General features: G+C 43.4%; 1 protein-coding gene across 1 annotated transcript in view; it reads right to left on the reverse strand.

The window, feature by feature from the left end:
* LOC126995289 (kin of IRRE-like protein 2) overlaps nucleotides 1-17,307 on the reverse strand; it is a 251,711-nt gene that overhangs the window by 61,165 nt on the left and 173,239 nt on the right. The window contains exon 6 of the mRNA XM_050854778.1: nucleotides 11,231-11,385. Within this exon, the coding sequence (XP_050710735.1) occupies nucleotides 11,231-11,385 (155 nt within the window). The remainder of the gene's footprint in view (nucleotides 1-11,230; nucleotides 11,386-17,307) is intronic.

Raw genomic sequence — 17,307 nt, forward strand, 5'->3', positions numbered from 1 at the left:
AGTGAAATGGAAGGTTTACAGAGTCGTTGTCTTTCCCTCAAATTATTACCTAAATATAGGGTGACGGGTGACGGGAGATGGGAGACGGTGACGTGTGAGGAGGAGATAAGACAAGGATAGCAGCCAGAGAGGAGGAGGAGGAGGAATGACAGCATACGTTCCTTTTTTTTTTTCTTTTTAGGAATCATGGACACGTTTGTGATCCGAGCCCGATCTCTGAAGGGAGAGAGAAGCGACAGGTTAGCAAATTAAACTAATTTTATAAATTGATTACGTGAATTGACAATTGGGCAAACCTTTAAAATAGAGTATTTACACTCACGTGACCTTGTGACGTTTTCATGACGTCACGAAGTAAACATGGCCGCCACGTGTGACAGTCTATCCTTGCTGGGGGATCAGTGAGTGAGTGAGAGACCGTACGTCGTTCGGGGATCGAGGGAAATGGAGTACTCCAAATATTATTTTTCGCTCTCTGTGCTGGACAGGACTTATTATGAAAGGATAGCTACTTAGTCAGGTGTAGTTGCCCTAAAATACGGCAGCTTTACGTGGAAACCAAGGCAAGCATTAGAGGAAGATATGGCTTTCACAAAGATGTGCACTGTTTACATACCTAACAATAACTACATTGTGCTTCAACAAAGACTTTATCTACGTAATTAGCAATAAGTGATGCTTTAGAGAGTTCCAACATTCATCTCCACTTGTACTACCTACTACACAAGCTAACACTACCTACTACACAAGCTAACCCACTTTTTGGGGGGTAGGTCATTCACAAAGCGAGTGTCTACATATATAACAGCAACTAATAATCGAACAATGATGCTGGCAACATATCTAATAATGACTAATGTATTAGAATGCCAACATTCATCATCACTCATGTCTACCATTCAACACTAATAACTTTTTGGGCTGGCCACTGCTACACTTCACTGTCGTGCAATGTCACTAATCTTTGCTTGACACCACTGGAAAAAATTATCTGAATCTGCATGTGTGTTATAGGTTGACACTGGAAGCCCCAGTCAGGACTGAGGAAACACTGTCTCTACTCGTTATTGTGTATGACTGAAACATCATTCCTACCTGTCATGAAGTGTTTTCCACAGACTCTCCAGTGTTCAGGGTTTGAAGTCAGGGCTCTGTAGATCCTCGATAACCAGAGACTTCTTTCAGCGATCAACTTCCTCCGCTCACCTTGCCGCGTTAGTATTTTAGGCAGGCGGTAAAACGATAAACTTGTGTTTATCATACTTATTACCACCCCAACAACGCATCAAAACTGTGGCATGTCTGTCCTCAGACCAGTACTTGCCGTGAACACAATAAAATGAGGCTGGAAACTGGAGTCCTGTCAATCCAGTGGCCATGAAACCTCCCGGCAAGGGTCGCAGAGACACGCGAGTCCTCGTCGACAGATCGACCTGGTCGACTAAACTGCGTTCGCCGATAGAGACGGTCTCACGGTCTGTCGGCACCGTGGTACGGGCCGCCATTGGCAAAGGCCCGTGATCCCCTCTATGGGGAGGGAGCAATCCTTGGAGGAGGAGGAGGAGGAGGGAGGGTCGCCTGCCACAGTTGCCAATTATGCATTTTCTTCTGCAGTGTTACCATTCCCTAATGGTGGCGGCGTCAGTTCCTTTTCGGAATACTAACAAGACCTAAGCTAAAAGGGAGGGGCTTCGCGCCCACCTCGACCCCCCCCCCCACCTTCCAAACGGGGGGGGAAGGGGGCTTTGCCTCCCCTCGACCCCCCACCCCCCCACCCGTCGGGCTCTGCATAGTCGGGAATCTGGTTAGGGTCTCGCCGCGCGGTAACAATGGAAGAGTTATTATTTAGTAATTAATAAGGGGGGGGTTGTAAAATCGGGATTCCCTTGTTAAATTAAGAACATAAGAAAATAAGGAGTCTGCAACAGACCGGGTGGCGTATACAAGGAAGCTCCTGTGAGCCCAATGTGGCACTGCAAGCCAAACACCACACCGCATCAACCCGTATCCTCCTCTGTACCCCCGGCAACAAGAGAAGGAGGAGGAAGGTTTCGCGAGACAGGGCAACATGCCCCCCAGCTCACGGCACTAAACTAACGCCCCATACCCCTCCCATCCAAGAAAGTACCTAACCTCTTCTTGAATGTATCTATCGTGTTGGCGCTCTCCACATGACTGCTAAGTCTATTCCACTCATCCACCACTCTGATGGTAAACCAATTCTTGCCTATGTCTTTGTTGAACCTGAACTTACTCAACTTAAACCCATTGCTACGTGTCCTACCCGGCTCACATATAATAAAAACCTTATTGCTTATGTTTTTCTTGTAACTCCCTTATTTATAGAACAATTTATTTTATTCCAAAAAGGTATTTGACCAGGAAGGATAGTAGATTAATGATCACTATCATATGTTTACAATAGAAAAGAAAATGTTTCCTAAATATATATGATAAAATACTAAAACAAATTGACAAATATTTGTCAGAAATCTAAATCAACTTCAAATAATAGCTACAGTAGCGAACATAATTCCTTTTTCATACTTTCATAAACTGAATAAAAAGGGTAGACTTAAATAAATGCCTAAAATAAGAAGTTAAAATAACTTTTTTTCTTTACCATATCCTATATACCAAAAGAAAGAGGAAAAATAAAGATATTTATAAGCAAATGATTAAGTTATTACTTATTTGAAATTATTACTTGAAGAACGTCTAAAATAGGTTTTTTCTTGTAATTATTATTTTGTAAAAATATTACTAGTAATTATCATATCTTTTAATGAGCGGATGATCGTAATGAAGTGATCGGAACAGCAGAACTTTAAAAATGATCGGATGATCGGCATCGGATCAGTTGCCCAAAGTGATTGGATGATCGGGGATCGGAACAGCAAAAAAGTGATCGGTGCCCATCACTGATTATATACACACACACGAGTATCTCTCTCTCTCTCTCTCTCTCTCTCTCTCTCTCTCTCTCTCTCTCAAAGATACATATATATATATATATATATATATATATATATATATATATATATATATATATATATATATATATATATACTTGGGCTTAAGTAATTACTTACTTGGTAATTTTTAATAATTAACTGAGGAAAGGATTAGATAGGAGTGAGAAAAAATGAACTAAGCATGTTACACATTACAATGCAACTAGACATTTAATTAAATAATTCAGCAATGGAGTAAAAACTTATATTTTCATGTCAGAATCTGTATTCCAGTCTTTCCTGTTTGCTTGCTACTAGTGGAATAATAACCATTTATATGGCTATATCACAACTTGTGAAGCTGATGCAGTGATAGGCTAATAACATGGAGAACGATATGGGAGTCTCAGGTTAAATAAGAGTAAAAGTGAGACTTTGACATTTTTTATTGTCAAATTAGCACCGAAAAGTTCTAGAGTGATTCCCATACTGAAGAATTCAGCCAGGTTTGCAGTAGTGGACACTTACAGAGGGGAACCTGTTGTGCAGGACAGGGTTTAAAGGCTGTGTGCCCAGCAACGTCTCGTTGCAAACTGACTTGGTCCCATGTAACGGACCCCGCCTTTGAAGGCAGCGTGACGTCATTGCGCGAATCTGACGAGATTTTCAATGGAATTGACCAGACTTGTTATAATTAGACTTTGGGTGCATAGAAGCCTGTCCCCCCCCTACACACGAGCAAATACATTCAACCATTTACTCAACCCCACCGCATTAAAAACCTTACCTTACCTTACCTTCGCTTCCCCCCCGGCCTGCTATATTCCACCTCTTGTTCCGTGTGTCATCAGTGTAAACGCAGGTGATAAAAGCCCGCACCGAGTAATTCTCACCAGACGATAGATCATCAGGAAAGCAGCAGTTATCCCTTCGCTATGTTCTACGCCGCGCCTCCTCCCTAACTCATTTTTCCTCCTCTTCATCCTTCACCAGTTTGTCTCGCTGTTTTTCCACCAACGTTTCCACTTCCATTTTTTTCTCCTATTTCGCTTGCGATTCCTTCCCTCCCTGTTCCTTCCTGTCCTCCTCCTCCTCCTCCTCCTCCTCCTCCTCCTCCTTCTTCTCCTTCTCCTCTACCTACTCCTCCTTCGTCCTTTGTCCCAAACATCTTGAAGTGGAAAGTAAGATTTACTGCGTAATGCCGCGAGCGCGCGCGCGGTGTGTGTGTGTGCCCTCCTTCCATTTAACCACCCCACTGGTAACACAGTGTAAGTAGGTGACACTGAAGCGAAGTATCCGATGAAGGATACTGAAAACATTGTAAGTATGCCTATGTCGCCTCCTATATGATAGGTTAACAAGTAGATATTCTGCGGTGGTAATTAAAAAAGTTAGGGGAACAAACAAAGGTTGAATAAATTTCACCTATTAATTGTAGTTTTACTGTACCATTAAGGGGAGGCACCGCCTAGCATAAGTGTGTGTGTGTGTGTGTATGTGTGTGTGTGTGTGTGTGGGGGGGGGGGTTGTAGTGTTCTGTGGATGCCTCCTGTTTCTTCTTTGTCGTCATTTTCTTTTCATTTGGGCTTCTCCTTTTCTTTTCCTGGGTGTTCAAACCTGCCAAAGTATTTTCAGATACACCAAACACAAGGGGAATCAAAAGGGATACATCTCTGTATCCGAAGTTATGGTCTAAGATGGTAGTTTTTGCCAGGAAGTTAACTCTTTTTATTCCAGCAAACTTGGTCTTGCTGCATTTTGTCCACAGTTTGGAGTGCAGGCTTTCATTTGGGTATTGTGTACGCCCCATGAGACATCTTTCTAGCAGTTATGTTGATGTCAGGTCACTGTAAATCTTCAATATTTGAACACGGTTTTCCTTAGGAATTCTGCTGAGAAATGGTTGCTTTTCAGAATGTGAACGTGGAGTTTCTCCTTTTGCTTGTGCTCTCATATAAAAGCACCATGAGTCTTCACTTCTAGGACATAATTTGTGACGTCTAGGAAATTCATCGGACTCAATAGCATGGAAGTAGGAAGCCATTATGTCAAATCTCATAATTGACAGTTTTGTTCTCATTATCTTTTGATGGCCTTCATGTAGTACATCTGAAGAGGCAAAATGAAACATCGATGAATATTCAATAGAAAACGGAGGTTTCTGCAGGGGGGACCTCAAGATTAGTAATACAATTCTGTTTATTTGAAAGGGAAATAATTATCGTACAGCTGCCAAACTTTCACAGAGAACGTGTGACATGTTCAGCTATTTTTCGGAATAACTTTAATAACTTATCTGGAATAGCGAAAAAATACCCAATTTTGGCGGTGCCTCCCCCCTCAAGTTTTCTTTTTTTTTTTATGGAAGATTTATAGTTTTATTATTATGCTCTATAGTTTGGTGTGATTGAAAATTGCACCTGACAGCAATACAGAACGGAACTTACTATATTTGAATGAAATGACGATTAAGAGCAGGAAATAGATTGGAGCAGCTCATACCATGCGTACATGTGATAAGAAGCAATTAAAGCTACATAGTGACAATCAAGAAATTCTAGAAGCTAGGTAGAGGTGTTTGGTAAAGGCTTTTGTCTTGCAGTGGACTGTTACAGTAATGGCAGATGATGATGGAAAATGAGGGAAACTAATAATGTGTAATGAGTTTTCTGTTTCGGAACTATTTTGCCTACATCTGTTTGTGCTCACAGACTGATGGAGAATTTTATTGCCCGTATGTGTATATACGTTACGTCTAGTGCAGTGTAGATTTATGTGGACCATGAACTCCAGGTTGAAACAGGGAAACAAAATATTCAGGGATAGCGTAAAAAAACAAGCTAAAGAGAACAAAGCCCTGCAGGCTGAAATATACTCGTAAGTAACCCCCCCAAAAAAAAAGGTTGCTAAGGAGCACATTTGATTTTTATTTTTTTTATTTTTTTATTTTTTTACGTCTTGGCCTATTGCGTCGGTAGGCTTCTTCCCGGTGGATCCTGATGGTCGGTCCAAGGCTTCTTCCCGGTGGGGCCTGATGGTCGGCTCAGCCCGTTCTGGCGCAGGCGAGTGTTTATAGTAGCGCCATCTTGCATTGGCTCATGCTGGCCTCCCGGAGCTCATCTTTAATCCTAGAATCTAGAGTCCGGGTTGATAGATGGTCTTCTGGACAGCATGTGGGTAGTTTTAAGCCACTCGGCGGCGGCTGAAAAATTCCAGCTTGGTGGCACCGGTCGGGGATTGAACTCGCGTCCTCCTGTACGAGGGGCCGTCTCGCTATCCGTTCAGCCACCGCCTCCCCTAAACATAAGGAACATAAGTGTAAAGTCAATATTTACTTTATGGGAGTGAAAGTCTCCTGGGACACAACCAAGTTCCAGTCGTCTGGAGGCTTGCTGGATGACACAGTTCAGTCTGTTCATGCATGTGGTAAGGATGTCGAGGTCATCAAAAGCTTCACATACCTTGGTAGCGCAGTGCAAAAGAATGGTGGGTCGTACCGGAAGTCACTCGACGGACTGGCCTGGCCCACGGTGTTATGGACTCGCTCAATACGAGTATATGGTGTTGTCGATATATATATGCTGGCAGACAAATTTTCGCTTGTCGCTTGTGCTCCGTGTCTTACTGTATGACTGTGAGACATGGCCATTGAATAGTGACTCAGAGAGGCATGTCGATGCCTGTGGTACCATGTGCCTTCGCAGGATCATGTGGTATCGCTGGAACGACTTCGTGTCGAAACAGTGACAACTCCATGACACTGAATCGAGACCTGTTACAAGCTTAGTCCGGGAACGCCAACTCCGGCTATATTGGCACGTGGCACACCTCCCGAACATCGGTCCTGCTCACAGGGTTCTTTCTGTACGAGGCAACCCTGGCTGGAGGAGACCAAGGGGACGCCCACGTAACTCATAGTTGGGGCAAATCAGCCGATCCTGCCGGGAGGGACTTGGGATGGACAGGGCAGCTGCGTGGGAGCTTTTCGGGAGGACTGCCGGGAGTGTGGGCGGCGGGTGAGTGAAACGACGCGCCGCCGGGCGTATGACCCCCCTTTGGTTGGTTAAATGCGTTGTAGTTTTTTTTTTTTTGTACAGGTAAAAAGGATTTGCAGGTTTGTACAATATCCGGACGAACTAAAGCGAGAAAACGTCAAGAGGCTTGGGGCGTTATGAATCTGTGTATAGTCTGCTTCATTCCGTCTGTCCACTCGCGAACGTAGATGTGGCGCCTGCGCATTGTTAGTTCGTGATTGCGTGAAGATCAACTTTATATTTTCAGTGATATATTTGAATATTTGTGTATACAAAAAACTCTCAAGTCATCTTATATGAATCGCAAACAGAAGAATTGCACGATATTATACCATACAAGCATACGAAGGAACAACTTGTATATCAAAGTGTAGTCTGATCATACTCGAACGATCTATAGTCTTTCAGATACTCATATTTCATCTCATTCAGGTACATAAAGTAACCAACGACTCAGCAAGTGTCTATACATAAGGAATTTTGATTTGTTGAGTGTAAATAACATGGGTAGCCTAATATGTGAAATAGTTTAGCATCGCATTCAACAGTTATCTTTTATTATTTCATGCTATTTCGATTATTAATCGTTATTTACATCCAGTAAATTATTAAGATACCTTTTATTTGCACTTGCAAAGCCAGATGTCTCTTAATATACCTGAAATGTGCTATCATCATTGAATTTGAAAACCAAAGATCGTTCGAGCATGATGTGACTAAGTTATTTGATACAAGCTTGTCTTTTCGTGTGCTTGTATGTCAGGTTATCGATGCAAACAACGGCCGAGTTGTTATTTGTCTACATATATAAACATTAAAATATATTACTGAAAAATAAGCTTGAATGTCTATTGCAACAGTTATTTTTCACGTATTTACGAACTAGAAATGGGCAGGTGCCACATCTATCAAAATTCCTGCTTTGTTGGTGGACAGATGAAATGAAAGACTATAGCAAATATCTGAACTTTACATAACTCGGTGCCCCTCCTCCATTATGCCCACCGCCACGCGGTGTTCACGAGACTCGTGAATTAGTAAAGCATCGCTACATCGCTAAACAGATGGGACACATACCTCATCTCCAATTCCTCCTATCCCCCATTATTCTCACTGTCATACATTCCTCATACCTTGATCATGCATTGCTACATCGCTACACAGGTGGACCACCATACTCTCCAATTCCCCATTGTACCCACTGTCATACATTCCTCAAACGCTCATCATGCACTACTTCATCGCTAGATAAGTGGACTGACATGCATTAATTCCTTTCCTTCTGTTTCTCGATGTCCGTCGTCCATTAGTCATGCACTGGAACATCGCCAGAGTAGTGGGGCAGCATACATTGCCCCCACCTTCTTTCTATTTCACAGCGTCACGTGTGCCTCGGCTTTCTGTGCTTCTCTACAAAACTGTCTGAGTGGTGAACAAATCGCGCTGACTGAGTGAGCTTCAGTACTGATTCCCGAGACGATTCAGTCAAAGCAAACCTAACCCCGATGTCCTGAGGCAAGCAAGGCTGGTGATAACTTGATGTCAGAACAAGCCGGGAATTATTACACCGGAGAGAAGACTGAACTGTGTGTGTGTGTGTGTGTGTGTGTGTGTGTGTGTGTGTGTGTGTGTGCGCGCGAACAACAGACAAACCACGTGCTGTAAATACTGTGTGTCGTAATAATCTCTCATAACGCATAAGAATATAGAATTTCACATTATCTACCTGCATTGCTTCACAGGTGTACGTACGTAGGTGTAACTTTGTGTACGTAGGTGTAACTCTGTACAGGTATGACTGTGTAGGTGTGGCGGTGCAAGGATGGCTACTTAGGAGTGACTGCATTGTGTGCACTGTGTCGGTAAGGCTTATGGGCGAGGCGTATGCGTAGATAGTAGGTGTGTGGTGGGGTGAATTAACGGACTGACATAACCCATTCACAGCTGGCGGCGTTGATATCACTAGTGTGGAGTGTTTGTATATCCGTGTATACATCTACCTGTATTTTCAGTATACTTCTTCACATTACCTTCGTGCCGAGGCTTCCGGGGCAATACTCTTCTTCGTCTGGTTATTTGTCATGGTGTAGCTACATACAGTTACACAAATGGATTTTCCCGTTTTCATTAATTTTCTTTGTAATCTCTCAGCCAGCATTGTTTTAACTATTGTTATGCCATTATTTACCTCACAACTCACTTTACTTTCGTTTATCTTCCATCACGGTATATTCTATAAACGTTAAACACTGTTGGTTGTTTTGTTCTTTCATATCTTTCCTCTCTCTCTCTCTCTCTCTCTCTCTCTCTCTCTCTCTCTCTCTCTCTCTCTCTCTCTCTCTCTCTCTCTCTCTCTCTCTCTCTCAGTTCTCTCACTCGCTCGATCTAATTATTCTCAGTTTCCGATTTTTTCATCGTGATTCTCTGTCTTTCTCTTTCCTTTCTTTTGCCACTCTTGATTGGTTCCTCTTACTCCGTCGTTCTTCATTAATGCCTACAATCACTCATTCCTGCGTTGCTCTCACGACACTGTTCTATCTGCTCTCTGCTCTTTTTTTGCTTCTATGATTCCGTTTCCCGATTTTATGATCGTCTTTTTTAATATTCCTCTCTCTTATCTCTTCTAAGTTCCAATTTTCTCGTAGCTCAAACATTTATTTTACTTGGCCTTCTCTTCAATTTTTTTTTTATCATCACATTCATCTTCATTTTCTCATATTCTTGACTCTCCACCCTTCACTCATTTTCTTCCTACGTAGTTATGTATACCTGATTTTCTCATGCTAAGTCTCCCTACCTACTTTCCTCCATCCCTCTCTCCCGTCCACCTATTTCACTGTCCCTCCCTCCTTCCCGCTTTATATATGTATCTCTTCTGACAATCTCGTTTCCTCTCGCCTTTAGATACACACACACACACACACACACACACACACACACACACACACACACATAGGTACGTCAGGCTTTGATGCAAATAAAATGAGGTAAAATAATTTGGGAACAAAATATATCCGCGTAACCCCGCACTGGAATGGCTGTGTTTTCAGTTCCCTGTTCCTTTCATTCCGTTCAGGGCAGGTGTGTGGGCGAGGCTCGGCGCGCACCTGCAGAACACCTCAATAAACTATGCGAAATTCATGTGGGAGTTGAGAGTGACGAGGAAAAATAAATGCAAGAAGAAATGACGAGCTGTATAAAGAAAACCGTTTTCGCACTCCATGGACATTTTGTTGCCGGTAAAAAAAAAAAAAAAATATGCACAGCGCTACACTCGTGGAGGTTCAAACATAAATATATTACCGAGAACACGAGCATTATACAGGATATTTTACATTTTCCTTCGTTGCAAAAGGAAATGAGAAAAAAACTTTACTTGGTGAAAAACAAATGCTGAGTAAAAAAAAAAGTGACACCTGCAAAAATCCCAATAACACACAAATATTTAAGTATAAGAACATAAGAACATAAGAACGTAAGGAGTCTGCAAAAGGCCGGTTGGCCTATACAAGGCAGCTCATATAAGTCAGTACATTATCATGCTTAATTAGCTCCCCTTTTACTCTGCCATTTAGACTTTCATGCGAGCAGTAAAAGAGGAAATATAAGAGAAGGGAAGAGGCGTGGGGGAGAGAAGGAAAGAGGTGTGGGGGAGGAAAGAGAGGAGGCGTGGGGGAAGGAAGAGAAGAGGCGTGGGGGAAGGAAGAGAAGAGGCGTTGGGTGAGGAAGAGAGGAGGCGTGGGAAAAGTAAGAGAAGAAAGGTGGGGGTGGGAAGGGAAGAGGTTTGGGGGAGGAAAGAGAGGAGGCGTGGAGGAGGGGAGAGAAGATGCGTGGGGAGGGGAGATAAGAGGTGTGGGTAAGGGAAGAGGCGTGGGGGAGGGAACAGAAGAGGCGTGGGCAGGGTTAAGTTGGGTGTGTGTTATCTTTCTTACATGCCCGACTCTGAGGCCCAGCAGCCGCGGGAGGAGGTCCACGAGATTACCTGCAGGCGTGGTGAATGTGTTCCGGGTCGTCTTCGCCTCGAGTCCACGCCTTCACCACAAATTTAATAATGTCTAACCAAACCCTAGTATACCCTTGACACAGGGGGGCAGAGGGGCATGGGGGGAATGCTTACCTCGGCCGGCAGGGGCGTGGGTAGGACAAGCTGGGAGGCAGAGGGGCAGGGGGGAATGCTTACCTCGGCCGACAGGGGCGTGGGCAGGACGAGAAGGGAGGCAGGGGGCAGGGGGGCGTGCTTACCTCGGCTTGCAGGGGTATAAGGCTGGTGAGCGTGCCAAGCGTCCAGGTCACGTTGGGGTGTGGTCTGCTGCCCGCCACGATGCACGAGATATCGAACTCGCGGCCCACCCGAAGCCACTTGGGCGGGGCCTCTATCCTCGTCACCAGGGGCCGCACTGGGGAGGAGGAGGGAGTGGGAATGAGGTGCCTGGAGTGTTGGCAACAGTGCAGGGATGGAAGCAAAACACAAGAAATCGGAACAGACTGCTTGGGTGTTGGTAATACAGCGGAGATAGCATGTGACTGTTTAGCGTTACTAATACTGCTGGAATAGTAGGAAGAGGATTTCGGTTGTCGATAGCACTGGACATTAAAGTTGTTTAAGGTGTTGGTAATATTGCACAGAGGCAAAACAACAATATGGAGCTGGTATTACTACAGCGTTGGCTCGATATATTCATGAACGGGGAGGATATATGGCGACCGGTCAAAATGAGCTGCCCGGTGCACGTACGACTGGCCGCTCAGGCTCCTTTGAACTTTGCCGCGTCGCCGACAGTTTTCCCGGCTGGCTCCCCTAACAAGGCACTGGGCTGACGCTGCTTTCCCAAAAAATTTGCGTAGTTGTGAACAAAGACTCGCGCGTTATGCAAGGCGAAACGATGCTACAGCTGGGGCAGAAGGAGGTGGAGGTAGGGAGGCCGGGGTGGAGGCGTGTTGATGCTTGTAAGAGTGCCTGCAAGGGAGGGAGAGGGTGGTGATATAGTGGGTGGTGGTGGGGCAAGGAGGGGTGTGAGAGGTCAATGGAGATTACGCTCTGAATGGGACGGGGGGTTGAACAGGACGGAGAAAAAGGGTAACATATAGGAGAACGGAGGATAGACTGTGATAGGTGATAAAGAAAGAAGCAATGCAGTAAAGGGAAAGGGGAATAAATATTTTAAGCAAGTTGGAGGCGCAGACCTATGAAGAAAATGAAAGGGTCAAGGGAGAAAGGGAAAAATGGAGAAGGGTGTTCTAGAACCTCAGTGTCTCTTCCGGTGGGTATGAGAGACAACTCAGGAAAAGTATAATCCTGATCCCGACCAATGCCAACTATTGTTCCAACTCGAAGGAACCGTAATTACAGGGAACAGACTTGGCTTCTCTCTCTCTCTCTCTCTCTCTCTCTCTCTCTCTCTCTCTCTCTCTCTCTCTCTCTCTCTCTCTCTCTCTCTCTCTCTCTCTCATGGAAGTATTCCCGAAGAAGGTTTACATGTTCATGTCATCTAATTCACCTTTTTTTTTTTATAATCCCCGTCGCTCCGCTGAAAAGGAGATCAAACACGCGGCCTTCACTTCGCGTCACGGAGGTAAAGGAGGACCTGTGTTATTTTTAGTCCTTTCCTCGGAAAACTGAAATTGTGACGGACGAAAACTGCGTGACAGGTCGTTCGTTTCCTGTGATTCAAGGAGGACCTGGGTTTCTTTGGTCATCATACTGTCATACCGTTGTCGGAGCAGAGGTCGGTCGGGTCATCCTTACCCCCGTGCCTTCAGAGTCCAGATTGCAGCCTCCGTGTCCCGGCCTGGAGGCTGGGTGGGGAGGGATGGCCCGAAGAAGCACTTGTTGTGACCTGATATGCACTCTCTGGGCTCACATACTACCATTGCTAAGGTTTTCTGAAGTGAAGACATAACTTCCATTGAGTAGTTATCCTTATGTCTTCATGTACGGCCTGAGCATTACCCATAAACTCACACGACACTTTGCTATCTCAAACTTTCTCCGATAAATCCTTCCGAAACATTAACCCCACACAAAATTACCTCCCTTGACCCCCACACCACTGCTTGACAAACCACCCACATCATCATCATCATCAACCTCTCATTCCCTTGCACAAACATCAGCACGTCTCCACCCCAGACTCCCTGCCTTCACCTACTTCTGTGCCAGCAGTAACATCGTTCCGTCCTGCACATCGCGTGTCTTTGCTCACAACTACGCACGTTTTGGCGAGAAACACACAAAGTGAGCGTGTCGTTGGGGAGGGGGGGGGAGGGGGGGGGTTGATGGAAATTTGAATGTTGTCGGCGACGCGGTAAAGTTCAGTGAGTTGCACGAGAAAAGAAAATTCGCCGTGTGGACCATAGAGAAAACGAAGGAAGAGTGGCGGGGTTTAAGGGACCGATATACTCATGATTTTTCTAATTCCTTTTATGTAACAACACAAGATGGGCGGAGGTACGGGGTGAGGAGGAGGAATGCTTGAGTCAGAAAAATGTGAAAGAAAAAGAAGGCTGAAATCAACGAGGAGGAGTACAAAGGAAAAGCAAACAGCAACAGACCTATTGACCCTAACTAGGCTGTTTGTTGTTGCTACCATCTACTCTAATCTACGAGTCAGAGACACAGGACAGCAAAGGTGAAGGCTCCTCCCCTCCCACCACTCCCTCCAGCCAAGGCTGGCACGAAAAGGAAGAATACCATGTAGTATAGAAAAACTACAATGGAATTTTACATGGACAGAAGGAAGATCATACACGACAACTAAGCTAACACTACTTTCTGTTAGACCGGAGCAAAATAGCGGATGTTCGGGTTACCTTCTAAATATTTGTCGTCGGTTTTTGAACGTGCTAATAGTTTCGCTTTCGACGCCGTTTTGAGGCAAACCATTCCATGCATACATTGATGACACGGTTAAGAAGAAGTGTTTTTATTCATTTGAGTTGAAACGCTTCCTCGTTATTTTGTATCCATTGTTTCTTGTTACACTTGATTGAGAGACTAAAATAATCATGAACATTAACGTTATCGAATCCCTTGAAAATTTTAAACACTTCTATAAGGTCACCTCTTAGCTTGCGCTTTGATAAGCTGAATAAGTTCAGTTCTTTAAGCTTGTCTCCGTACGGTTTGTTTCGCAGTCTAGGGATCATTTTAGTTGCTCGACGCTTCACCCTCTCGAGTTTATCTATATCTTTTCTGTAATAGGGAGACCAAAACTGAACGCAATAGTCAAGATGTGGGCGAACTAACGAATTGTACAGTGTCAATATTACTTTTTTTGATATGTGTTCAAATGTACGACCAACAAAGCCGATCAGTTTGTTGGCAGTTTTTACTACTCCTTTGTAATGTTGACTCGGTTTAAGATCGTTCGAAATTATTACTCCAAGCTCTTTTTCTTTGTTGGCTTCAGAGAGTTGCACTCCGTTAATTTGATAATGAATACGATCGTTGTTGATTCCGATATGCATAACCTTGCACTTTTCAATATTGAAATTCATTTGCCATGTTCGTGCCCAACTGCTTAAGCGTTCGAGATCAGCTTGGAAGTGTTCTTTATCCGTTGTCGTAGTGACTCTGCTGGCTATTTTTGTGTCGTCTGCAATTTTCGATATTTTACACGATAGCCCCTCGTCAATGTCATTAACATACACTAAAAACAGAATAGGTCCCAACACCGACCCCTGTGGAACACCGCTTTTGACATCTCGCCAGTCAGATGATATACCATTCATAGCAACTCTCTGTTTACGGTCGGTAAGCCAGTCTTTGAGCCACTTATGAATATTACCAATTATACCGTGAGCTTGTAATTTACTAAGGAGGCGGTTGTGAGGGACTTTGTCAAATCTGAAAGTCCAAATATACAGTGTCTACTGATTGACTTTAATCGTACACATTAAGGATGTAGTTGAAGAAATCGAGAAGGTTAGTCAAACAGGAACGTTTGTTTCGAAAACCATGTTACGAATCCTTAATTAGTCTGTTATCTTAAAAAAACTTTACCAATTTTCCACGAATAATAGTCTCCAAAATTTTACACACGATTGACGTTAGACTGATATATCGATAATTACCTGGTTGGGACTTGTCCACTCTTTAAAGATAGGAGTTACTTTAGCGAGTTTCCATTCTAGTGGTACATTTCCTGTGTTTAGTGACTTTGAGAATATGCTCAAGAGGGGCTTGTTGATCTGACGTTTTGCCTCGTTCAGAATACGCGGGGATATTTTATCTGGGCCGGGCGTTTTGCTTACTCTAATATTATCGATAATTTGTACTATATCACTTTCTACAATGTCGCTAATACTACTCAAGGATGTGTCATCAATATATCTAGGGGCTTCCAGTTGCCTTTCGGATAAGATTTCTTCTGTAAAACGGAGGCAAAAAAATAATTTCTTGATCAGCATTCGTGGATTTGCCATTTACAGTTGCTATTGGGCCAATACTGGGGGTGGGAACTTTTTTATTTCTTACGAAGGCAAACAAATTCTTTAGGATTTGTTTTGCTGGCGCTTGCAATATGAAACTCAAGGTTTCTTTTATTGAGACGTATGATTCTTTTTGTTTATCGGCGTTATCTTTGGAATTCAATGTTATCTGTTTCATTATTTGTAATCAAGTATTTGCGACGCGCTAGATTTTTATTCTCAATTTGGCGTTTGAGTTGATTGTTCCACCACTTAGGCTTCCAGTTGGCTGTTGGTCGTCTTTTACGGAATAGTACGCATAAATTCACGGCTCTACTTAAAGTTTCTGTGTTTTCCTAGCTTTATTTATATCTGAGGCTGCAGAAATTTCGCTCCAGTCTGCATTCGCTATTACATTTCTTAGTTTGTCAAAATCCGCACGTCGGTAATGAGGTATTCTTTCTTCACTCGTTTTCATGTCCTCTTTTATTTTTATTTCAAACGAAATCATTCGATGATCACTGTCGCTGAATTCTGTACCAACATGGAGATCATTAACTAGGCTTTCTTTAGTTGTGAGAACTAGCTCGAGGATGTTATTTTCGCGAGTTGGTTTATGCACATGCTGATAAAGCGCACTTTCTAATAAGTTACTGTACAGATCGTGACCTGAGTGTATATTTAACGTGTCTCCCAAACTCTTTACTGGTAAGTTAAAGTCTCTCATAATTACGGTTTCAAATTGATTGCATATGTTAGAAATTTGTTCGAACAGTTCTTTGTCTATTTTCATTACTTGTTTTGGAGGTCTATAAACTATGCCAATAACTAATTTACTTGAACGGTTTTTAATTTCTACGAAAATGGTGTCTATACTATTTATTCTTTCTACATTGATAACACGTGGATTTAAACCAGCACGAATATATTAGATTACGCCACCACCAACTCTGTTTTCTCTGTCGCAAAGAAAAATTGAATAGCCGGGTAAGTTAAATTCCGCAATAAAATCTCTGTTATTTGTATTCAACCAAGACTACGCGACGGCGATAATGTGGAAATTTTCCGTTGCAGCATGTTCTTCCATGTCTATGAATTCATTTCGAATGCGGCGGGCGTTTACGTAACACGCGTTTATATGGTTACGGTGGGATTGGTTGTTGGTCCTTTGATTGTTTACGTGGCGCTCTCTGTCGGGGTTCGCTGTTTTTTTTTTTTTTTTTTTTTTTTTTTTTTTTTTTAAGTGACACCTGCTCACTAAGAGGTCTTCCAAGTCTAGCCGCCTCGACGGGAATTAGGTGCACACCATCACGTTCATACAACTCATTTGCACCATAGAAGTTATTCCAAAAGTTCACGAACTCGACATATTCTTGAGCACATAATGACTTTATTCGGTTGTTAGTGCTGAAAGCTTTACTGTAAAAGGCGTTACTTTCTCTCATCCGCGGGAGGATACCAGATATCATCATGTTGTTTGTTTTTTCCTTGAATTGTCGGATCAGTCTACGATACTTTTCCATTAATTCTTCTGAACGATTGGCCTTTGCTTCGCTCGTTCCGACATGGATGACGAACAGTGAGTTTTGGTCTGAGCCGGTCATAACATCGTCGCGCGCCGCAGTGATGCCATCTACACCTATACCGGGAAAACACATGCGCTTACGTTTCTCATATGAAGGACGACCGCAAAATTCTGTTAACTGACCTCTGATCATTGAATCGCCAATCAACCGAGTTTCGTGTTCCTTTTCAACTTTCTCCTTTAAAATATCAAATCGATTGAAGGTCGTGAGTTACAACATTTTTCTTTGCGTATAAATGTATAAAAGGAGGAGGAGGAAGAGGAGGAGGAGGAAGAGGAGGAGCAGGAGGAAGAAGAAGAAGAAGAAGAAGAGGAAACATGGAAA

Source organism: Eriocheir sinensis, chromosome 7, assembly GCF_024679095.1.
Source record: "Eriocheir sinensis breed Jianghai 21 chromosome 7, ASM2467909v1, whole genome shotgun sequence".
In the NCBI taxonomy this organism is placed as follows: domain Eukaryota; kingdom Metazoa; phylum Arthropoda; class Malacostraca; order Decapoda; family Varunidae; genus Eriocheir; species Eriocheir sinensis.